The sequence below is a fragment of the Oncorhynchus masou genome, chromosome 11, assembly GCF_036934945.1.
Source record: "Oncorhynchus masou masou isolate Uvic2021 chromosome 11, UVic_Omas_1.1, whole genome shotgun sequence".
Classification (NCBI taxonomy): domain Eukaryota; kingdom Metazoa; phylum Chordata; class Actinopteri; order Salmoniformes; family Salmonidae; genus Oncorhynchus; species Oncorhynchus masou.
In genome coordinates, this window is record NC_088222.1 from 43,110,706 (window position 1) to 43,135,929 (window position 25,224).

Consider the following 25,224-nt stretch of genomic DNA (forward strand, 5'->3'; position numbering starts at 1 on the left):
TAGCTACGCTAAAAGTATGTTGTAAATGAGTGGTATAAGCAACTTGCCTTCCCCTCTGCACATCTTTCAGAAATTAATGTGTCAGATGTTTGTCTTTTTTTTCCCCTCTCAAGGTGCACAGTCAGTCATGTGAACGGCATCACATTTACCTTACATTGTGCCACCAGAAATAGAAAAGGTGTGTGCTAGGGTACAAGGGGCTGACGGGGTCCCCTCCACGGGTGTTACTTATCTGCTCCAAGCAGGTTTCAGAGGGGCTGCGCTGGCTCCTGGTCACACTACTGGAACTATCTAAGCCAGTACTGAGAAGAAAGAGCCTATCCTTCACTTCAAACTAGCAAAGAGGAAAAATAGATATTTGAAGTAATTTATGCAGCCGTTCATTTCTCTAAATGGTATTCATGAGGTATTGCTCAGGTGGTAAGAAGGCTTACCAGTCTCATTTTGTTCAATTTTCAGCTGTGATATCCATGGTGTTTTTTTTTTTTTTTTACTGGTAATGTCCTACACATCTTTCACCGGGCTCTGTCATTTTGGACGAGAGAGCCTTCCCGTATCTGTTTTTTAGAACGTGATATTTCACATTAGGTTTAATGAAATACAACAGCTGTAAAATACTACATGGTTACATATTCTATCCCTTTGTCCTTTAGCCATTTAAATATAGTCAGAGAAAATTAGCACCGACTCCACACATCCAACTCTTAGATGCAAACACACACACACACACACACACACACGACAAAAACTATTTGTTTTCAAAATCCTGCATTCTCAAAATAACAGGCTATAAAACAGGGCCGGGCGAGTCAAAGGTCAAAGTCTGTGTCCGTCTGTCTCATTCACCCTGCACCATCATAAAATTAAATAGCAGACAATACCCACCCCCCTAATATTATTTAAATTCACAAAGCAGCCCCCACAACACACACCCTGTCCACTCGAGTGGCTGAGGCTTCGCCCGGTTCTTAGATTAAAGCCCAGCGAGCTAATTTGCTGATAATCCACAATTCCTGCATCATCCCAGTCTAATCCTCACAAGCTTGATCAAACAGGCAAATCTCCAGCTCAGTATCTCCCTGTATCTTCTGCGTACACACACACACAGGCAGTATAATGAATACGCGGACACTCAGCGGGCCCTTCAGAAGCCATGTAAAAGTTAGTCTATACATCTCCAGGGTCTGAGCTAACTAAACATGACACACTAGTAGACTGACAAGAACAATCTGACACCATAACATGTGCGCGAACAACTATTTACATAACCGTGTACCCAACTTTGAAGTCTTCAGGTAAAACAGTGGTAACGCCATAGAACTCTGTGAGGAATGTGAAAATGTGTTATTAACTGATGGGAGGTGATTCTTTTCTGTAACAAATTCAACTGCTTAAGTCTAGAGTTAGGGAGAGACAGGCGAGTGATTAGGAAGGAGATTAAAAGGAACGGTATGAGAAAGCCAGTCGTGTCACCCGAGAGGACCTGGGCAAAATGAATAGAAATAAATAAATAAATGGAAACTGAGTCGCTGTTGGTGAAGGGTTTACACAGGAATAGAAAATATTTGCAGGAGGATATGCAAAGAGCGTTAGGGAAATTGACTGATTCGGAGTTGGCTCTGAATGTCAGTTGGAAGATTGCTGGGTGTTTGCCGTCATAGTGTAATGTATTTCTTTCGGGCCTTTTCATCATATGGATTTGAGAGACTCTGTATAGTGTGTGTGTGTGTGTGCCCAGTTAAGTATAACAGTCAAAACCAAATCATCTTCTGGTGTGGTCTAACTCACCACTGAGTGAGCATCACAGTGAAGCCTTTCTCACCTTAAAGTGAGGGAAATTCAGCACCATTTCCCAAATGGAGGGTCAGAACCTACCACCGAGTCTTCTGGATAGAGGCCGAGAGTACCCTAAGTTCATATGCTGCATCATGTTGTCATTGGTATATTTCTGGGCAAAGAGTTAGTGTGGAAAAGCCAAACAAGACCAAACCTGAGAGCCCCACCCACCTAGCAAACTGTGCTTAATGCCAGGTTAATGGACATGACTCCCATGGATCGTAACTCCCTGGGAAATCAATGGCTGTAATGAACAGTCCCTAATGAAGTTTCAAAACGTCAATGACCACTGAGGGAAAGCTTTCAATTGAGAGTAACAAAATGGCAATGATGACCAGTTAAGCATAATATGTGGCTGTCTAAACCTAGAGTACCCATGAACCTACAGATCTTACGCATATATTCGAATCACCAATCTCAAGGTGGAGTTTCCCTCAAGAAAATGTATTATTTGTACAGAGATTGGTTGACATAGTAGTATTTACATATTCCGCCCCTCAACTTTTTTTTTTTTTAAAGTCAAGCTAAGCTAGACAGCCTCAAATCCAGACTTAATCCTGATAGATCCTGTTTAGCATTCAGTTTAAAAACATCTACCTCTTCAAAGACATCCAGAGAGATTATGGAAGCTCTCTGCCTGCGGTACCGGTACGGTGCTGTTCCTTTATACTGTAGATGCATACAGAAAAAGCGAGAAACCACCACACGAGGGGAAATTTCTCAATTGCCAGTAGAAAGGGACAATCCAAAGGCAGAGAAGGACATTGGTGAGAGGGAAACATTCAGAGATAGAAATAACACGTGGTATTAGCGTAAAGCAGTGTTTTCCAAACCTATACTTGAGCACCCCTCGCTGTTTCACTTATTTACACTATTCCATAACTAGCACACCTGATTCAACTAATCACTAAGCCCTTGATTAATTGAAATCAGCTGTGCTAGTACTGGAATGGTTCAACTACTATAAGTGGAACATCTAGGGATATTCGAGGAGAGGTTTGGGAACCACTGTATAGCATAGTTTGCAATTAGTTTAAAACACATGATATACTTTTTAAATTGCATTGTTCTTCCTCACACACAGAAGTGTGCTTACTTCACTTCAAACATTATGGCCAAGCAACACTGAAAGGGCCATAGCAATGTTGATTATGAACAACTGGGGACAGCGATGGGAAAGTCAACCCCAGAGGCATATTCCTTCAAATCAATGCCTTTTAGTGACCATTTAATGCTGGTAGGGTATTGTAAATTATGAGTGATGGCAGAAAAGCTTTTTTGGCTCAAAAGTTTATCAAGCAATTCCTTTTGCAAGGGTCACAGAAATTGTACACTTTTTTGACAAATGAGAAACTGTTTTTGGGAACAACAAACCCACTCGAGGTTCTGAATTTGATTAGTGTTCCATCTTTATTTCTGCAAAAAAGGATGATTTAATTAGGACAATTCTCAGACGACGAGGATTGACTGACAGAAATTGTGAAATGGAGATATCTAGGGTGTCCACTGACTCTGCCCAGAGTTATTGAAAACACACTTTGGTGGTGACAAATATGATTCTTAAAAATAAATAAAAATGAGTTTCGTAACCTAATGCATCCGATAATAAGCACAGAGCTCTGCAGCTTTCTCTCCAAAACTTGAGGGTTTTACATTTTGGTCGTCTTCCAAGTTGTTTCCGCAGGTAGCAAATAGCAAAATTTGCATGACACGAGCTGAATAAAATGTTAAACTTAAACGCTTTGAAAATTAAAAAAAAAAAATTGTTGGCATTTCACAGAGATACGCTTGTTTGTGAGAAAAAAAACGTTGCATTAATATTAATAGAGTATACTAAAACGTCTCAAAATCAATATACATCTTACCTCTATTATTGGTTTATGGCCTCTGGATTTGAGAAGAAAGATGAGTTCAACGAAAAGCCTGCCAGGTAGCCTTAATTCTCACACAGCATTCAGACAGGATGATATTTTCCAGATTTGACCACTTTTTTAATAGATATATTTTTTTATCTGGCCTCCACAGATTTAGTCACCCTAATTTTGACCATCCTACAAGGGTAAAAAAACAGCAATAAGTTTTGAACGGATTATGATAGAGACATGGAACTGGTTCTTTTAGAAGATTATCGACACAATTAACATTATTTTACCTATTGGTCGAAATATCTAATTTTGATTGGACACCCTAAGACCTCTCATACTCAACTGGAGGACCGGATCCGGACCGGGGTCAATATGGACCGCAGGTCTCACCCTCCACCCAACAAAAAATAAAACATAGGGCTTCGAACCCACGGTATAATAAACACAAATAAGACATTGAAGAACGCTGATTTTAAAGCTAATTCTATGCAAAGAAAATCTCTGCCCCATGCAAAATGCGTAGAATCGCAGGAAATTAGCTTTAAAACGGCAAATTCTCTCTTCACCAACAAGAGGGGTGTGAACAGTTTGAGGTCACATGGGTTGCGAGGTGGGAATTTGTTACTATGCCGATAAATTGCATTATCCATCCAGACCTTTACCACCGAGGAAATACGTGACCGGATTTTCTCAAATAGTACTCGAGTACCCCTGCCCTAAGATATCGTGCAGAAATGTATGAAAGATGTTGAGTACATTATCAATGTGTACAGCACACTGACTCTGGGGGATGCCTTTCATAAACAACAATTACAGTCTGAAGTGGGAAAGCTGCACCTCCACGATACCAAAATAATGACATCATATGGTCCCAGAGCACGGTTGTGACCAAAAACACCCCTTTGGATGAAATCCTATAATTACACAGCACCATGGAAAGGCTGAGAGAGGATGATTGGAGGGAAGGTAAGAGCAAATAAAAGGATAAGGCCAACAAGTGAAGGCTCGCCTACAGATCTATATATAAAACAAGTACTGTAGACATACAAACCATCAGACACACACAATACGTGCTTTTGCCTCCTTTCCAGGCTTGCTTTCAGTGTAATGAGTACCCCTAGATCTAACCTCCTGGTTGAGCTGAGACGTGCTGATGAGAGGAGGGAAGCGGGGGGAGGCTAGGCTGACAAGTTGACCTGTCCCCCCTGGGGGAAAGCTCTGCTGGGCAGGCAGAGGCTTGAGGGGCACAGACCTGCGAGAAACTACTGGCTATGGAGGTGCTGGACAGGAATGACTGTGTGTGTGTGTGTGTGTATGTGTGTGTGTGGGGGGGGGGGGGGGGTGTATGATGGGAGAAGAGCACAGCGCCGTGACATTTAGGGTGACTCCTAGCCCACGTTACACAGTGCCTCTTGATCACTTGCTCCTCCCCTCACTAGGAAAGTGCAACATCCACTCTGCCCTGAAGGGCTTCACTTAATAGTGTGGATATAATGACTTTTTCCACAAGGCTGGCTGCTGTGTTGCTGCTACTGCATACACAATTACTCTGGGTGGAATCAGCAAAGTGTAATTATCAATTTGTTAAGAGTCGAGTAGTTTGGTTCTCTGGAAATACCTCTGATGTATATAACAAACAGGTGGTGCAAAGGCTGGAATGTGTGTGTAAGTATGGACATTCACCAGGACTATTGCAATGCTATTCCTTCCTGCCTATAAGGCTCTGGTGTAGCTAGCGGGTGCCTTCTAAGACGTCAGCTGCATGCTGCAGTAGGGGCATTGGCTGATGGAGCCTGGGCCTTGACTTGCCGTATGGGATTACAGTGGATTTCAGAGGACAGTCATTTACACAGTCATTTATAGCAGACACAGAATAAGTGGGGTTTTGCCCATAAGGGAAATCCAAGCATAAGGCACACTTGTCCAATTGCAATTAATCGACTCCGACACCTAGCGATATCACCTGCCCCAACCAGAATGACAAATAGGTGAGCAGGGATTTGAGATGAATACTGGTATCTTTCTTTCAATCATCAAAAATGTGTATAAGGGGAGTTGGGGATTCAGATTGGGGGCAGACTTACGCAATGGACAATATGACTGTATTATGACACCAATTTAATGGCTTTCATCATAGTAAACAGTACACAAACCACAATAACTGCAGGGAAACTCATTTGCACATGAAAAGATATGATTATCAAAATGTTATAGCAATTGCACCAAAAAAATAAGGTCTATCTTAACAGAATGGTTAATCAATTAAAATTATTATAATTGATTGGATGTACACTACAGTATGTAATGCTTTTCCAGTAGCTCAAAGCGCTTCACATAGTTTGAGGAGAAATGTTAGACGCAACAATGGACCCCCCCGTAGCTGGAATCTGACGGACAGCAACATTTATTAGTGTGTGTCATCTCAGTTTTGACCTGTTAGTTCTTAGGCCGCATTGTAATTGCTTACTGTAATGCCTCCCAAAAAGGCAGAGAGATGGAGGAGAGGTTTGACATCAGCAGCCTGTCGGGGTGCGTGAGCAGAGATTCGCTTGCAAAGCAGCTTGACAGCCTGTCATGTCACCCGATAAGCTTGAAGGTTTGTAAATAGTAATTAGTAAGCAGATTGTTTGAAATTACTCTGTGGGTTTGACATGCATGTCATTGTTATAGGCTTGACATGTCATTTTACAAGACATTTCATTGTTATAATTTGGGACATCCCTTTCAAACCAGTATAACCAGTCTATAAATATCTTCTGGCATTGGTTTGGTGTCTCCAGAGGGAAATACAATGCCATACTGAGGGACAAATACATTGAGATAAATAAACACAGCAGGAGACTCAAAATAACTCAGCCCTCCATATGCAAACAATATACAATACAAATGATCTCAGGAGAGGTTCTTATAACATGCAGCAGTCATGAATCAGTCACTTATGGGGGAAATAATATGAGGAATCTAGTACACAGCCCTCTGCCCATTTGTCGAGTAGGCTCAGGCCATTTCCTCTTCCAGAAAGGAAGATGGGGAGAAACAGAAACACACACACACAGAGAGAGAGAGAGAGTGTCTTTAAGGGAGTCCATAGGCCAGACACAGCATGTTGGGACTTGGGAAAGTCACCCACTGCTTTTCTCATGACCCCTGGCCAGCTTGTAGTCTGCTGTAGCTCGTGGGACAGTGCATGCGGGGAGTCATGGAGCAGAGCAGCAGGAAAGTGCTGTCTGTTGGAGGCATTCGCCTGGGGGATGTCCTGTGTGGCAGAAGCCACTAGATGAGCTGCGTTTCATTCCAAAAGGTTGCCCCCTCCCTCAGCCCACATTCTCTCCCCTAGGTGGATCAGAGATCACTATAGGTAGGTCTAAACACAGCAGCTCTGCTTATTGTCTAATTGCTTTTCCCATTCAGTTTTATCAGAAACAGAGCCATTTTCTGGGATTAAAGGCAGCCGAGGGCAACTTTAACAAGGGGCGGAACTGCGGAGGACGCTTGCTAACGTTATCTTAGCACTAATGCTAGCTGCCCTCACATACCTGTCCATAACTGTGTGAGAGGCAAAGCACACAACTCGGGTGAACTAATTTCAATCTCCCCAGAGGTCCAAGGATGCATCACAATGTGAGATACATGGCCAGAGGCAATACACAGGATTACAAATGACCACTGTTCTCTTGGGGTCCAGATTGGACAACCCTCATTTTACCTTGTTATAACTAGTGACATGGGTTGGTGTTCTTTCTGTCATTACGTCTAACAATAGTCCAGATAAATCCACAATCCCCTGTAACAAATCAAACTCATACCAGTTACTCAAGTCCCACACAAGAGACCAGCGACTTCAAATTTGGCCTGTATTCCAGGCTCTAAACGCCGTTAGGCAAGCCTCCAGTCCCTATTATTTTAAGAAACAAACAATTAGAGATAAGGCACAGTTGTTATAACTTTGATAGATTGCATTCCAGAGGATGGGGGGTGGGTGAACTCAACGCACTGCAGCAAATACAGTGGAGGGAGGAAACAAACTGCGCCAAACGATGAGGACACGCCAGGCAGAGTCGTGTTTATTAGGCACCAAAGCGATGAAAACAGACAGGGAGGGAATACCTGGACTTGTCCAATAAGAAACATTGCATGTCCTAATGATCACTACCTAGACTAAGGCATGCTGGATCTTGATGAGGGACAGACATGTTGCTAAAATAAAGTCCAGAACCTTCCTCACTATTAAAAACGACACTGAATTCTAGAGAGTAGGTGAAGTGGGGAGTATTACACATGACACTCTTCCCCAGGCACGCCTTTCCTCGAACCCAGAAGGATCTAGGAAGCCCATATGGGATGACCTTGTTAAATAAGTCAGTCCTTTGTAGAGCACACCTGCAAAACAAATGAAGATATTATCTTCCCAGGGATGGTGTGTCTGGAATGGAAGTGTAATCAACTAGCGTGTGTTTCCTTCCATCTCATTTTAAACTTGTTCTAAGTATAGCATTTTAACTGTTTTAATGGACAACAAAAGATTTAACATTTTGAGGAAGTATAAGGTCATGTTAAAAATTGGGTCTAATTATTCGTTGGAGCGTTGGACTAGTAACCGCAAGGTTGCAAGTTCAAACCCCCGAGCTGACAAGGTACAAATCTGTCGTTCTGCCCCTGAACATGCAGTTAACCCACTGTTCCTAGGCCATCATTGAAAATAAGAATTTGTTCTTAACTGACTTGCCTGGTTAAATAAAGGTAAAATAAAAAATTCATTAAGGATTTTTTCCATTAATTACAGGTCCAAATTATCCAGATAACCCTGAACCACCCCGTGATCCGCCTGAAAGAGCAAAAAGCTTTCAATTGTAACAACACTGGTACAGCTTTCCTTTGACCCACCCCGACCCACTCCAGTAATTAGGCAAAACAAGTCTAGGCACATCAAGTAGCGAGACTTTTTATAAAAACACATTTCTTCAGTAATGAGATTCAGTAAAGTACTGGATACAATACAAGGTCACTTTAAACAATTACAACACATATGAGACTAATGGCATTCAAATGAGCAAAACCAAAATGACTAGGCTCAGACTTGACAATCCTAATTGATTTAGGGATCTCAGGACAATGTAACTAACACCATGCAATAGATGGTCCTATTAAATATGATTACTGTATGTTTTATAGCGCCTGACATGACAACATGTACTGTTGTACTGTATACATAACTGTCATTTCCATGTAAAAGCACCCATGAGCAGTTTATAGGATCATATCAAATTTGGTCTTGTTGGTGGCGGACCGCATTAGAATAATAGCCCGCGTGTAGAATAATACCCAAACATTCAAAGCAGGATATTACATATTTCTACCTTCGTGTACTCGTTCAGGATACATCCTCATAAAGAGAATGACATTCATATCCATAATTATGTATTTCTGTGTTGTACAGATTAAGGACCCATGATGTCATTCTGTTACCGGGTGTTGATCCACTTCACTTACTGCAGTTCAATAAACAAGAGATGTTCTCAAACTCAAGGCGTCATATCATAGCTAACACCCCATTCTTTCTGCAGAAATCTTTGAATCTTAAATTGGAGTAAATATTTATCAGATTTTGGAAAATGTGCTCACAAACTGTGAGAGATTTTACTGTCATTCTGCTACCAAACTTTGCATCTTCAATGTTCCTCAAGTAAAAGTATTTTAGCAACATCTTCAGTGGCAATTGTTCTAAGTAGACTTCTGCATATAGGTGTATGGTTTGCTAAACTTTGCTTGACATACATTTTAAAATGTGAAAAGTGAGTCTCAGCATTACTCTGTTACAGTGGAATTGCTCAAACCTAGATTCTAAAAAGGTCCAACTGAGCAAGAAGCTGCGATGAAAAGAAAAACAATGCTGGCTACTGGCTTAATGTCATATTAATGGCATTGGGTGACACACTTGCTGTGAAGCAGTGTATTTACAATACATTAGTCTAATGTAGCCTACTTTAACTCCAGACTTCAGTTCCAAGACACTAGTTTTAACACCGTCACACACAAAACTAACGCACGCACGCACGCCCCCCCCCCCATAACTCAACAATGTGATTGAAAAGGCAACAAAACAATCACAGGTTATCCTGTTTTCAAGAGAAGACAAACACAGCCATGGGAATGAAAGCATATAAGTGGAACTAGCCATCTTCCTGTTAGCAAGACTCTATTCACAACCATTTCCTCCCATGTCTTGGCCCCTACATCTTAGGGGACACACCTGCTGTAGACTGTTAGTGAGTCAAACAGATAACTAATTTACAAATCAGGTGGGTTATTGTTCAGCTACCGAGCAGTATTTTCTGCACTTCATACTTAAGGTAAAAGTTTGAGAATAGATTGCAATAAACTTGTGTCAAGTAATGATTCCTTGGCATACACATTACTATTTGGCAATGCCACACCCTGATAAGGTGAAATGAGCTAGTGTGAGATTGCCAGCATCAGCACATGATTGTTTTGGAAACAAAACACTGAAAAGGGCAGATAATCCTAGGACAGATGTGGGAAAGAGAGATAGGAAGTTTCCACTACATCCCATTTCCAGTGAATACTTTGGTTCCGTTTTGGGCTATTTTCTTTTACTGGGAAAGAATACCACTCCTTAAAAATGCACCATGTCTGAAAATTCTTTGTCAAATTCTAAAAACAAATGGCAGTGTTAAGACTATTCCTACATATGACATTGTCCATAAACTATATATAAATTGGTTAAATTGTAAAATAAATGTCATTACGACCAAAATACTTGATGTTAGAATGCTTGATAGTGTGATGTGAAACAAGACTTTGCTAAACAGTGTTAGTCCACTGTTCAGGCAGTGTGTGTCCATTTTATAATAAAGGGATTAATCCTCCCTGGCCAGCAGAATTGTGTGTAACACACTTGTTTCAAATCCAATGGAAAACGAACAGGTGTTTCAGGTTAAATCCCCATGTCGAGTACGGGAACTTAATCGTCTACTACTCCACAACAAAATTATAAAATTCAACTGTCTATTAGGTCAAGTGTTGTACTGTCATTCGGAGGCAGCTAGAACATTGTTTTATGTCGTCAGTTCGAAAAAAATGTTGGTTACAAAACACCTTGCATCTACATATAGCCTACTAAACAATAAGACCACTACTTTTTGAAATGATAAATTGCGTTATTTCAAACTCAAACTGACTATTGTCTTACCTGTAAAAAACAAGAAAAATGTGAACGACAGCAAGATGCAAAGTTTCCTCGAAGTATACATCTCCATAGTTCTACATGCGTCTTCTGTTTGACCCACAGCTGCGGTTTCTTGTCTTAATGTATTGTCTCCCAGTTATCTGTGAGCAATTTCGCACTACCTTGAACCGCCAGAGCGAAGACTTGGGGTAGCGAGTTTACAGTGGGCAATGTGACATTATCCGGAGTTAAATCATCTCGTTCTCAGCAGCAGTTGACGTGAGAGTGATAAAGCCTCGCGTTCGCATTTAGCGTAGCGCGCAAATAATTATTCCAGCAGCCTACTTTGGCAAGTGTCCAGATCTTTTCTTACAAAAATGTATTCGTCGACTTCGTCGTTCATGCTTCGGTCGTCGTCAAAAACGAACAAAGTTCTCACGATGAGAATGCTCTGCCCTGCCACCTCAACAACCGACACCTGTGCACATTATCAACGTCACGCTTGACATTCTGCGCACTTACAGGTGTAGTGGTTCTATTCCCAAATAAAGAAACCGTGTGGAAATAACTATCCCCAATTATAAACTGGGTGGTTCGAGCCCTGAATGCTGATCGGCTGACAGCCGTGGTATATCAGACCGTTTACCACGGGTATGACAAAACATATTTTTACTGCTCTAATTACGCTGGTAACCAATTTATAATAGTAACAAGGCACCTCGGGGGGTTGTGGTATATTGCCAATATACCACGGCTAAGGGCTGTATCCAGGCACTCCGTGCTGCGTCATAGTTAAGAACAGTCCTTAGCCCAGCCCTGGTATATTGGCCATATACCACACCCCGTCGTGCGTTATTGCTTAAATAGAACCTTGGTACATTGATTACACATTACTTATTGTATACTGCACATATAGGATACATATTATATATGTTATTAGCTGATTCGGGGTATAACTAGGCTACTGTTGGAGGCTCGTGCAAAATGCCTTTTTCAGTTCATAGACATTATTTATTTAGCAAAAGAGCTATTTCTGGACATTACTATCTAGACAGCCTACACACCTGCTATGTGTGCTGAGTTCCAAATTAAGAACTCAATGGGGGCTGGCAATGATACAGTATGATGACAGTCCTTTAAAAAAAATGTGACTTTTTACAAATGATTACAATATAACAAATCAGCTGATAAAGCTTTTCAGACAATGGCCATGGTTAGCTCATATGTTGATACACACATTGAGGCCAATGCATAAGTGTGCAATCTAACCAATTCCAAATTGATCTAGTCTATCTCTTTTCTTTCCCTCTCTTGAAACTCCAGTTCATGTTCTATTCCTCCTTTAGATCTCTCAGGTGGCTAATGCAAAGAAACAAGCCTCGGTGGCTTGTCAAGAGAGCTTTGGCACCCCCAGCACTTAGCAGGCAACTTGGAAGTGGAGAATGTAGACAAGCCCAGCCTTTAGAGGTGAATACCTGACTCACTCTGCTTTCTCTGAGGCTGGTCGGTTGCCATGGAAATACTGATGAGGCTAATGCAGCAAGATTACTAAATTATTAGAGTCCAAAGGCTACTTGGTCGCATCTATACGTATAAAGAGTTGCCAATGGATTACATCGGGACCTCCCCTGAATTGCTACATTCAGAGGGTGGGTGGTTGTGTCAAGGAACATGAGCACTGTCTGAAAGAAAACCAGATATGTTGGCCCCTAGACTGAAAAGGCCTATATTTTGATTCATTTTATATTCAAGTTCAGACTATTTTTGATGAATCTCCTATGCAATTGCCTCAAAGCCGATTTCTCTACATATAGGCTTACTAGAATATCTTGTAGTTAGTAGATGTGAAGCCCATGCAGGCTATAAAGCAGGGCTGGCTCTAGCCTTTTGGGGGCCCTAACTGAGATTTGGTGACCCCACGTCGTTTTAAAGGTAATTCCTGCAATTCTACTAATTTAGCCATGGGGCAGAGAGAAAAATGTGCAATTTTACGGCTAATTTCCTGTGACTTGACCCCATTTTACCAGAGTGTGGAGAGACATTCTTGCCTTTTTAAAGCTAATTTCCTGCAATTCTACACATTCGCCATGACTTATGACATGTTATTATGATATCTGTGTGAGAGTGACTAACAAAATCAATGGGGGCCCCATGGAGGTAAGGGGCCCGGGGGCACGTGCCCTGTGTGTCTGGTCATTATTCGGCCATGATTACTGCACGTTTAGATAGCTGGCTAGAATAAATAACCAATCTAAAAATAAAAAAAAATTGCTGAGTGACTGTCTGTAGCTATGTTTCCATTAACTTGTCCAGTGATTTTTTTTGTAGACATTTAGAAAGTTTTCATGGAAAATACATGCGCCAATTGCCTGTTACAGTGCGATTCCATTTATCTATCTTATGTCGATAAAAAGAGCTGGATGTCTTGACGTCACATTTTTTTTAAATTATAACAAACTAAGCAAAAACCTACAGTGTCAAATAAAAATTAAGTGGTTGAAGTGTTTCCATTACACATTTAGGCAAATTGTGCATGAATACATTTGCGACAGCCTGTATGCTCTCCCACCTATCTGTTTCATGTCTCAGGTAGCCCGTGAAAGCTAGCATGGATAGAATGCAATAATTGATTAACATTTACTATATTGTAATAATTCTCATCTGCCAACATATTGCCATAGTCCGTGCCATGGTGAAACTTGTACTCCTGCAGATCTGAAAATGTTGGATTGTGAAACTTGCCAGTCAACCAGAAAAGCAAGGTGAAGTAATTTAGAAAACTCTTGCAAGTCAGGACAATCCTTGTCCTGCAAAGAACCATAATTGTTTATAGTTTACATTTTTTATATAGCAAGCAGTTGGCATTCAGAATCAGAGGTGTGGACTCGAGACAGATTCGAGTGACAAAATAGGGTGACTTGCAACTCGACTTTGACTTTAACACCAACGACTCGTGACTTAACTTGGACTTGAGCCTTTTGACTCGAACTGACTTGATACCCTCCAAGTCCAAATAATAAAAATGATTCTTTTTAGTAAAGTGTGCAGCGCATCAACTCTTCATTTAACGGATTACAGTTTGAATTAGATAGCAGCCAATCAAATTGTGCCAGCTGAGAAAAAGGAGCCCTTGGAAAGATGATACCCAAAATGATTATTTTCAGATATAAAGACTACACTGTAGTCATCAAAAAACGGATTGCAACTTGCAAAACATGGGGTAAGAAAATTACAGACGGAGGCGCAACAACTTCCACATTTTTTTCCGACATTTCAAGCTGTACAAAGAACGGTAAGTCGTGGTTAATATAGCCGACAGCTATATAATTTATAACTTTGCTAGTGTAGCATGTAGGCTAACATAACGTTAAATCAATGAGCCTCCACACTGTCAGTCAGTGCAGGAATGTGATCAGTGCACCCAAGATTGCGCTACAACTGGCCAGGCAGTTGGAAGCCGAAATCCTGCCTGATGTTACTGCTGTTCCTGAAACCATTGACATACGTTAGCCTACTGGAACCACACACAGAGAGGGTGTGTGTGTGTGTGTGTTACATTTGGGCGATTGTGTACAAGTCTACATCGCCTGATTGCGATCCTCGATAGTCGATCGCAATGGGGGGTTGGGGGTGCGGGTCTTTCTCATGATGTAGCCATGATGTATTTCCATAGAAATATAAAGTTTATTTGGAAAGAAATAAATATATATTTTTAAAAGCATTCACAATTTGCGTAAATGTAATATACTAACTATTACTCTTGTTAAAAATATGAAATGGTATTACATTTGGTGAAGAGCACATTATGACTTGTTTAGGACTCAAAACTTGACTTGAGACTTGTCGGTCTTGACTTGAGACTTGAGACTTACTTGTGACTTGTAAAACAATGACTTGGTCCCACCTCTGTTTAGAATTAAATGTAGAGTGCAGCTTTATAGTTATTTAATGATATCAAGTGCCCTACGTACCTTCAAAATTATTGTGCATATTTTTTTTTGAAAAACACAGTTTATCATTATTTGTTGCAATAAAGAAAGTCAGACAAAAGAAAAATCCACCCTGTCAAGAAGATAAAAATGTTGTCGACTCTTTAGCAAATGTATCCTCTCTGCCGTTCCATTATACATGTTGCAATGATTTATTTTTCGACATTGCTTTTGTTGAATAAACCTGGGTCAATGGAAACCTGCCTAGTGACTGACATGACCTCACGTAGCAGGGGTAGAAAGACGCATGAGCAGAGTCCCCACCAGTGGAGGCTGCTGAAGGGAGAACAGCTCATAACAATGTGTTGATGCCATTCCACCTATGGCACTCCAGCCATTACCACAAGCCTGTCCTCCCCAATTAAGTTATACCACCAACCATCTGTGGTCCCTACTTCCATTTTTTGTCTAGGGGAAAGGGAAGTTAGGTTGTAAATACTGTATCCCTGAAAACTAGAAACATCCACTTTCTCCCAAATCCGCTAAGGGTGTGACTGACATAACAAGAGAAAAACTGCTAATACACAACCACATTCTGGAATTGCACCTTGTGTATTATACTATTCTAACTCTCAACAATAAGTTGAGACCCCGACAGAGTCCCTAAACAATACATAACTGTTCTAGATATCATTTTTCAGAATTGGAACATTTAAATGTTGTGGCCTGTTATGGACGACTATGGGACATTGTGGCATTGTTCGGCTATCCCTGAGCAAATGTCCGCTCTCATTAACCACACAACGCGTACAGACAGGGCTTGCTGCCAAAGGCAGGGCCCGCAGCCTGTTAAGAAGACATGTGCATTGAAGTTAAATACTAGGGAGGTTGAAACAGCCGCTGCCATCTCGAAGAGACTAAAGCAAACGAAGCATCTTCGCTAAAAGGCTAAAGGTAAAGAAGAGGTTTTAGAACACCTAATCATTCAAGGGTTTTTCTTTATTTTTCCTATTTTTTTACATTGTAGAATAATAGTGAAGACATCAAAACTATGAAATAACACATATGGAATCATGTAGTAACCAAAAAGCGCGAAAGAAATACAAAAATATTTTATATTTCAGATTCTTCAAAGTAGCCACCCTTTGTTTTGACGAAAGCTTTGCACACTCTTGGCATTCTCTCAACCAGCTTCATGAGGTAGTCACCTTGAATGCATTTCAATTAACAGGTGGGCCTTCTTAAAAGTCCATTTTTGGAATTTCTGTCCTTCTTAATACGTTTCAGCCAATCAGTTGTGTTGTGACAAGGTAGGGGGGTATACAGAAGATAGCCCTATTTGGTAAAAGACCAAGTCCATGTTATGTCAAGAACAGCTCAAATAAGTAAAGAGAAAAATGACAGTCCATCATTATTTTTAAGACATGAAGGTCAGTCAATATGGAATATTTCAAGAACTTTGAAAGTTTCTTTGCGTGCAGTCACAAAAACCATCAAGCACTATGATGAAACTGGCTCTCATGAGTACAGCCACAGGAATGGAAGACCCAGTTCATTAGAGTTACCAGCCTCAGAAATTGCAGTGCAAATAAATGCATCACAGGGTTAAAGCAACAGACACATCTCAACATCAACTGTTCAGTGGAGACTGTGTGAATCAGGCATTCATGGCTGAAATAATGCAAAGAAACCACTACTGAAGGACACCAAGAAGAAGAAGAGACTTGCTTGGGCCAAGAAACACAAGCAATGGAATTTAGACCAGTGGGAATTTGTCTTTTTGGTCAACCGTAAAGCATGGAGGAGGTGTTATGGTGTGGGGGTGGTTTGCTGGTGACACTGTCTGTGATTTTATTAGCCAGCATTGCTACCACAGCATTCTGCAGCGACACTCCATCCCATCTGGTTTGGGCTTAGTGGGACTTAGTGGGACTTTTTCAACAGGACAATGACCCAATACACCTCCAGGCTGTGTAAGGGCTATTTTACCAAGAAGGAGAGTGATGGAGTGCTGCATCAGCTGACCTGGCCTCCACGATCCCCAACCAAATTGAGATGATTTGGGATGAGTTGGACTGCAGAGTGAAGGAAAAGCAGGAAAAGCAACCAGCATATTTTATTATTATTTTTACCTTTATTTAACTAGGCAAGTCAGTTAAGAACAAATTCTTATTCCCAATGACGGCCTAGGAACAGCGGGTTAACTGCCTGTTCAGGGGCAGAACGACAGATTTGTACCTTGTCAGCTTGGGGATTTGAACTTGCAACCTTCAGGTTACTAGTCCAACGCTCTAACCACTACCCGGGGCGGCAGACTGTTGGATAATCATTCCAGGTGAAGCTGGTTGAGAGAATACCAAGTGTGCAAAGCTGTCATCAAGGCAACTTTGAATTATCTCAAATATAAAATATATTTTGATTTGTTTAACACTTTTTTGGTTACTACATGATTCCATGTGTTATTTCATAGTTTTGATGTCTTCATTAATTTTCTACAACGTAGAAAATAGTAGAAATAAAGAAAAACCCTTGAATGAGTAGGTGTTCTAAAACTTTTGACCAGTAGTGCATGTTCATTGGTAGCCCATATCATACAATAGCAATGATCTGAGTGTTTCAAATATTTAATGAAGACACGAACAGGGAATTTCATCCATTGCCTAGGTCCATCAAACCCCAATGTGAACCAGTACTTATGGTTAGTTTTATTGTGGTAGTATTCCAACTGACACAAACAATGACCCTTGACCTACCTTGACTCAACCTCAAAGCTGATAAAGGTGGACACATGGTGAGTTAATCATTGGAGGGCTGCGACACCATTCTTCCATGATAAATTTGATCATTTGGTGTTTTGTTGATGGAAAGCTCTGTCTCAGGCATCACTCCAGAATCTCCCATAAGTGTTCAATTGGGTTGAGATCTGGTTACTGAGATGTCCATGGCATATGGTTTACATCGTTTCCATGCTCATAAAACCATTCAGTGACCACTCATGCCCCGTGGATGGGGGGGGGGGGCATTGTCATTCTATGGAGGCATGGCCATGGTAGACAAAATTATGGCCTGCCCAGCATTTGTATACATGACCCTAAGCATGATGGGATGTTAATTGCTTACTTACCTCAGAAACCACACCTGTATGGAAGCACCAGCTTAAAATATACTTTGTGTCCATTTACTCAGGTGTTTCCATTACTTTGGCATTTACCTGCATATTCACCATTGGATTGTGTTTAAGAACGCAATGCCTGTAACTTCTCAGTTATGGCTATCTGCTGCCATCTGGTGACAGAAGTGGTGCATGAAGCATTGGCTCTCCTGCAAGGAAGGGTCATCACCAGATAGCAGTATGCAGAGACAAGGACCCAACACCTACAAATGAGCCCACTGGAATCTAGAATTATTCAATGAGTGGCAAATGACGGTCTGTGCCCTGTTTATTATTTTTTTCAAAACATGTAAACACAAGACTGTGACCTGGAAACAAAAATACACAAAGACACTGGTTAACCAATAATATATATATATATATATATATATCTCAAAACACTAACATACTTCTTTGAAATTCATAATGTTAATAAATGCTGGAATGCTTGACAACATCAATATATATTCTTAAATATATATTTCTATATAGAGATAGATTCAATATCTTCATTCATATTGCCCCTCTAGGTCCTCTATTTAGAATTGGATCAAGTTCCTTACCCCGGGATCTTTTTCTGGCACCTTAGACCCAAATTCAAAGAAATGTAAAGGCAGTTTTAAAACAAGTGCACACCATCTTCTTGTGACAAATATACTGTATTGTCCACTGCTATATCCTCAAGGTAGGGAAATGCATTCAGCAGTAGCCATTCCCCTCTCACATCCCCTGATAAGACAGCATGTACACAGACCGGGGTTCAAACACTATTTCAAATATTCTTTTGTGTTTGCTATTGCCTGCCGAATGTGTCAGCTGGGGTTAACAGTTTTGTGACTATTCTTTTGGTTCCATTGACCAAGGCAAGCTCAATCAAGCCCAGCCGAAGTATTTTAAATGATTTCAAATAGCATTTGAACTCAGGTCTGCAGTTAAATTGGGGGGAAAGAGATATTGCATGTCCCTCTGGCCCCCGTTCAATCCTTCAGTTAATGGGAGTCAAAACAACAAGCGTTACAACGCCTCTTTGTTGTTGTACTTTAAAGAGTAACCAACTGCAATTTCTAGACATTCCAACAGTGAGCCAGCAGAGAGGAAATCTAGCTCCACCTCGATAAATTTAATGTATATGGCCGAATGTACAGGGCCCAAGGAGAGGCCCTCTTCCCTGGTCTGCTGGCCGGTGCCGCTGCAATTCCCCTGGAGGAAGCATGTTACGGCCGAGATCTCCCTGCGACTGTAGTGCTTGCCTGAGCTCTGAAAGTGCTGGAACAGACACTGCTGTAAGGTCCTCTCCTCTGCAATGCCCAGGTAGCAGTAGGTCACTTTGGCCCCAGTCCTCTCCCCCTCCCCCGCTCGTCCCCCCGGCCTCACCACACTCTCGGATCCGGGCCCGCCGGAGCCCGACGACCCAGAGAGAGGCAAGCTCTGGTCAGTGTCTTGGTGTTGCAGTGGAGAGGCTGGAGCCTCATCCTCCCCTGCGTAATGCAACTCCACCACCACGTCCTCGTAGCCTATGGCGTACAGGCCGTAAGTCTTGGGGATACCCCCCGGTAGGAGATACTTGGAGGTCCCGTTGCTACAGCCCGTCACCCTGGCCTGGGCTATGGGGATCCAGTCCACCTCCATGTGCAGTTCCAGGCAGCGCGCTTCGCTAATGGTGATGTCCAGGAACTTATAATACACGTTCTTCCAGTTCATCTTCTGTACTTTGGTCATGATGACACGGCCCTCTGCCTTCTCTGGGTTGAAGTACTCGCGCAGCCGCTTGCCAAGGGGCACCTGGGAGCTGATCTCTGCGTAGTGGTAGCGGATGTCCTCACGCCAGCGCGTGTTGTAGCCCACGCCAAAAATGGCCAGCTTGTTGGAAAGGTGCAGCCGGGAGAAGTCGGTCCACGTCTGAAAGTGCTCCCACTTCACCTGCACCGACTCCAGGATACGCACCACGTTCAGCATCACTTCCTGTTTCCTGACAGGGACAGAAATAAATGACCGGTTGAGATTTGGTTGGAACCATTGGAGGGTTGGTAATGAGAACAGCTGCTTAATTTTGATGAAGACTAGACATTGAATGATGCAGAGACCAAGTTTCTGTAAGCGATTTGTTTTTCAAATATATCACATCTTGGCAGTAAAAAAACAAGCACTTAGTTTGGCATTATATTCATATTACACAGTGTTATTAGGGATCATTCATTCTATGGACAAAAAATACATACTGGACTTGCTCCGAAGGCTCAGGTCGCAGCTGCAGGACTCTGGCATTCTTTGGTGGCTGTGTTTCCTCTGAAGAAATGAACAGTATTTTCCATCAACATCAAAATAACATAACAAATGTTACCCGACAGGTATATGGCCTCATTAGCCAACTCCTACATTATTCCTTTTGACATAGAGTGAAGGAATAGCCTGCATACTAACGACAGGGCTTCCAAACATTTCACAGTCCCGTAACTACCCCTAGTAAGAACTACCAGCACCCTGGATAGTCTGCTGACCACTTCACTATAGCCCACTTTTGTCAACCCCACAATCAATCACCACCACTCACCAGTTTCCATCTCTCCCTCCTGGAAGGCAGAGGCCAGCACCTGGTTGCACCAGTCTTCCTGGGAGAAATCCTCCATGGTGCTGCCGTCAGACTCCATCTCCTGGTACAGGCCACTGCTGTTGATGAGGACGGGGGCACACATCTGGGAGTCCCAGCCTCCCTGGCCAAACACCTTTTCCAGCTGCTCGATGGAGTAGCTGCTCTTCCTCTTGCCGACACCGTGCTCCTTCACTCGGCTGTAGCACCGTCGCAGCGTCTGCGGGTCATAATGGATGTGTAAATGTTAAGAGGAAGAGCTTGAGGTTTGTGTTAGCTACTAGGCTAGCTATAGGCATATCCAATGCCACAAATACACCAGATTTGAAAAATAATTTACTGAAATCCTTTGCTTTGAAATTAAACTGAGGATATTTAATTCTCCACAATTGCACTAGATGCAAAATTCAACCATCTTCCGCAAACTTCCAGTCAGCTTACCGGATAGCTATCTAGACGCGTTCTGGAGATGAACATACTTTGGTGCGAAAAGTGCAAATCAATCCCAGAACAACAGCAAAGGACCTTGTGAAGATGCTGGAGGAAACGGGTACAAAAGTATCTATATCCACAGTAAAATGAGTTCTATATCGACATAACCTGAAAGGCCGCTCAGCAAGGAAGAAGCCACTGATCCAAAACCGCCATAAAAATAACAGACTACGGTTTGCACCTACATATGGGGACAAAGATAATACTTTTTGGAGAAATATCCTCTGGTCTGATAAAAGAAAAACAGAACTGTTTGGTCATAATGACCATTGTTATGTTTGGAGGAAAAGGGGGGAGTCTTGCAAGCCGAAGAACACCATCCCAACCTTGAAGCATGGGGGTGGCAACATTATGTTATGGGGGTGCTTTGCTGCAGGAGGGTCTGGTGCACTTCACAAAATAGATGGCATCGTGAGGTAGGAACATTATGTGGATATATTGAAGCAACATCAGTCAGGAAGTTAAAGCTTGGTTGCAAATGGGTCTTCCAAATGGACAATGACCCCAAGCATAATTCCAAAGTTGTGGCAAAATGGCTTAAGGACAACAAAGTCAAGGTATTGGAGTGGCCATCACAAAGCCCTGACCTCAACCCTATAGAAAATGTGTGGGCAGAACTGAAAAAGTGTGTGTGTGCAAAGATGGCTACAAACCTGACTCAGTTACACCAGCTCTGTCAGGAGGAATGGGCCAACATTCACCCAACTTATTGTGGGAAGTTTGTGGAAGGCTACCTGAAAACGTTCGACCCAAGTTAACAATTTAAAGACAATGCTACCATATACTAATTGAGTGTATGTAAACTTCTGACGCACTAGGAATGTGATGAAAGAAATAAAAGGTGAAATAAATCATTCTCTATACTATTATTCTGACATTTCACATCCTTAAAATAAAGTGGTGATCCTAACTGGCCTAAGACAGGGAATTTTTACTTGGATTAAATGTCAGGAATTGTGAAAAACTGAGTTTAAATGTATTTGGCTAAGGCGTATGTAAACTTCCGACTTCAACTGTATCTAGTTCAGGGAAGGGCAACTGGTTACATTATCTCGCTACATTACTACACTGAACAAACATATAAAACGCAACATGCAACCATAATAAAGATTTTACTGAGTTAAAGTTCATATAAGGAAATCTGTCAATTGAAATACATTCATTCGGCCCTAATATATGGATTTCACATGACTGGGAATACAGATATGCATCTGTTGGTCACAGATACCAAAAAGAAAGGTTGGGTCGGGCATCAGAAAACCATTCAGTATCTGGTGTGACCACCATTTGCCTCATGCAGCGTGACACATCTCCTATGCATAGAGTTGATCAGGCTGTTTATTGTGGCCTGTGGAATGTTGTCCGTCCCCTCTTTAATGGCTGTGCGAAGTTGCTGGATACTGGAGCACGATGTCATACACGTCGATCCAGAGCATCCACAACATGCTCAAAAGGTGACAAGTCTTGTGAGCATCCAAGCCTGAGAAGAACTGGGACATTTTCAGCTTCCAGATATTGTGTACCGATCCTTGTGACATGGGGCCGTGCATTATCATACTAAAACATGAGGTGATGGCCATTGATACAATACAATTGAGTTAGTGGTCCATAGCTTATGCCTACCCATACCATAACCCCACCATGGGGCATTCGATTCACAACGTTGTCATCAGCAAACCACTCTCCCACACGGTGCCATACACACTGTCTGCCATCTGCCCAGTACAGTTGAGACCGGGATTAATCTGTGAAGAGAACACTTCTCCAGTGTGCCAGTGTCAATTGAAGGTGAGCATTTTCCCACTGAACTCTGTTACGACCCCAAACTGCTGTCAGGTCAAGACCCTGGTGAGGACGATGAGCACACAGATGAGCTTCCCTGAGACGGTTTCTAACAGTTTGTGAAGAAATTCTTCCGATGCGCAAACCCAGTTTCATCAGCTGTCCGGGTGGCTCATCTTAGACCATCCCGCAGCTGAAGAAGCCGTATGTGGAGGTCTTGGGCTGGCATGGTTACATGTGGTCTGCGGTTTTGAGGCCGGTTGGACATACAGTACTGCCAAATTCTATAAAACAATGTTGAGGCGGCTTATGGTAGAGAACTTAACATTAAATTCTCTGGCAAGACCTCTGGTGGACATTCCTGCAGAGAGCATGACAATTGCACGCTCCCTCAACTTGATATATCTGTGGCATTGTGTTGTGTGACAAAACTGCACAAGGTGCACCTGTGTAATGATCATGCTGTTTAATTAGGTTATTGATATGCCACACCTGTCAGGTGGATGGATTATCTTAGCAAATGAGAAATACTAACAGGGATGTAAACAAATGAGAGAGATACGCTTTTTGTGCAGATGGAAAATGTCTGGGATCTTATATTTCAGCTTATGAAACGTGGGACCAAGACTTTACATGGTGCGTGTATATTTTTGTTCTGTATAGCTCTCTAGAAAGGTAACGTTACTTAGTCATGGGGCATAGCTAGGAAGGTAGCAATGACAACATCCTGGATAACATAAAATTAATGAACATAACACGAAGTTCCCTAGCAAGAGTCTGACAGATGGCTAACGTTAGCTACCTAGCTATGTGATAGATGAACATGCTTACTCTGTCCCCCATTACCTTCATCCTTTCCCTGCATTGGGATGGGGTCCTTTCGTAGCCGAGCTCTGCTAGGGCTCGTGAGACCCGCTCGTACATTGCGGGACCAGGAGCCTTTCCAGAGAAAACGGTGCCTGCAACCTCCAGCTGCTGCATTCGTGCCTCTGTCAGTCTTTCATTCCCCCATACCGCAATAAGGGCGTTTGTTTCTGATGGGGTCCACGACATCCCTCGGCAAGCGGTGAAGCTATTTGATGCACAGGCCGATCCACTTCGGCCTGCGCTCCCAGAAATCGACAAACCTACGTTGAGAGGCGAGAATCGATTAGGTGTGGAGGGATTGGAATGATATTGGTTGCTGTCGCTCAAATCTTCTGATTCTGGTGATGGCACTTCTGTTTTCGGTATCTTTAAAGGCGTCGATATCTCTGGAGAATGATCAGCGTTACTGGGCGCCGCCATCTTGCTTCTGTTGCTAAGGGGCGGGGGATGGGAGTTGACGTCTTCTCAGTGGATTGGGTGAGCGGTCAATTAATATTGCGAACAGAAAATATGGGTCAAGCCATCTGCACTGTATAATTTCTGTGCGCACATGCACTCGGCGTTGCCATGTTCCCGTGTAAATGTTGGGAGGGCCGGAGGGGTGTGTGTGTTTAGAGAGAGCACTGCAGTTATTGGCTAAGTCACGTGAGCGAAAGGAGCGGGCAGCACAACGTGCACGTTGTGACAACTTTTTTACGTTGTTGGTAGACTATTTAGATTGTCATTATGGAGACACCTATTTCCAAACCTTTTCCCAGAAGATATATTAATACTCTAGAACCGATGCACATTAAGAAATAATGGAGATACAGCACTGGAAAACGACTGGGCGCACAAGTTCGCATTTCACAAATCCGCTCGGAGGTGGTTTAAACTGCATTCTAATTAATGTATACTGCTTAAAGAAAACGCTATCAAGCCAAGTGCTTTACGCATGCTCAGTTCTCGTGGCTACCCGTGTGGACATTTGAAGTGTAAATTATGCAACTCCCCCGCGTGGTTCTTTTTTATGGGGAAAAGTCCTCAATGAAACTGACATTAGGCTAAATGTCGAGAATTATACATTTGCCTCTGTTGGCCATCAAGTAGTCTATTAATGTATATGCCATTGTAGGCTACCATTTGATACAATAAATATGTTGAAATTACGATATCACAGGTCATTGCAAATCAATTTGTGCCACCTGTGTAGTCTACCTGGAGCTGGCAAACCAATGTAAAAAAATCGCCTATAACTTCAGTTTGTTGTTGTTGAAGTCTTGTGTTGTTATGAATGCAGTAGTCAGATTAGGCTACAGGTAAAACACGTTCTAAAAAATAAACACTGGCTGTGTTTAACAAGCATATTCATTCCTAAATTCTAGACCTCAGCTGAATCTGGTAATGAATGGTGTGGCTGTTGAACAAGTTGAGGAGACTAAATTACCCGCTGTTACCTTAGATTGTAAACTGTCATGGTCAAAACATATATATTCAAAGGTTGTAAAGACGGGGAGCGTTCTGTCCGTAATAAAGAGATTATCTGTTTG

General features: G+C 42.1%; 2 protein-coding genes across 3 annotated transcripts in view; both read right to left on the reverse strand.

Annotated features, from left to right (window-relative positions):
* LOC135548725 (endothelial cell-selective adhesion molecule-like) overlaps positions 1 to 11,577 on the reverse strand; it is a 66,976-nt gene extending 55,399 nt beyond the window's left edge. Inside the window, exon 1 of the mRNA XM_064978590.1 lies at positions 10,912 to 11,577. Coding sequence (XP_064834662.1) covers positions 10,912 to 10,978 — 67 coding nt within the window. The 5' untranslated portion in view covers positions 10,979 to 11,577. The remainder of the gene's footprint in view (positions 1 to 10,911) is intronic.
* A 6,642-nt stretch (positions 11,578 to 18,219) lies between these two features.
* On the reverse strand, positions 18,220 to 24,154 carry LOC135548726 (myb/SANT-like DNA-binding domain-containing protein 2). Of its 2 annotated transcripts, none has more exons than XM_064978591.1 (4): positions 23,660 to 24,154; positions 20,519 to 20,774; positions 20,187 to 20,253; positions 18,220 to 19,936 (listed from the first exon to the last, which is right to left on the reverse strand). In XM_064978591.1, exons 1-4 carry the CDS (start codon positions 24,113 to 24,115, stop codon positions 18,982 to 18,984), a joined length of 1,734 nt encoding a protein of 577 aa, XP_064834663.1. In that variant the 5' UTR covers positions 24,116 to 24,154; the 3' UTR covers positions 18,220 to 18,981. The 2 variants fall into 2 exon arrangements, with proteins under 2 accessions (XP_064834663.1, XP_064834664.1); XM_064978592.1 differs by having other exon boundaries at positions 23,675 to 24,121.
* Positions 24,155 to 25,224: the final 1,070 nt, after the last annotated feature.

What these genes read in the sequence shown, in the direction of transcription:
- LOC135548726 (XM_064978591.1), bottom strand. Translation starts at nt 24,115, where the DNA reads ATGGCGGCGCCCAGTAACGCTGATCATTCTCCAGAGATATCGACGCCT. An exon ending in TGAAGGTAATGGGGGACAGA is followed by an intron (nt 20,775 to 23,659) that starts GTAAGCATGTTC and finishes TATGACCCGCAG; the next exon opens with ACGCTGCGACGGTGCTACAG. An exon ending in GGAGGGAGAGATGGAAACTG is followed by an intron (nt 20,254 to 20,518) that starts GTGAGTGGTGGT and finishes TCATTTCTTCAG; the next exon opens with AGGAAACACAGCCACCAAAG.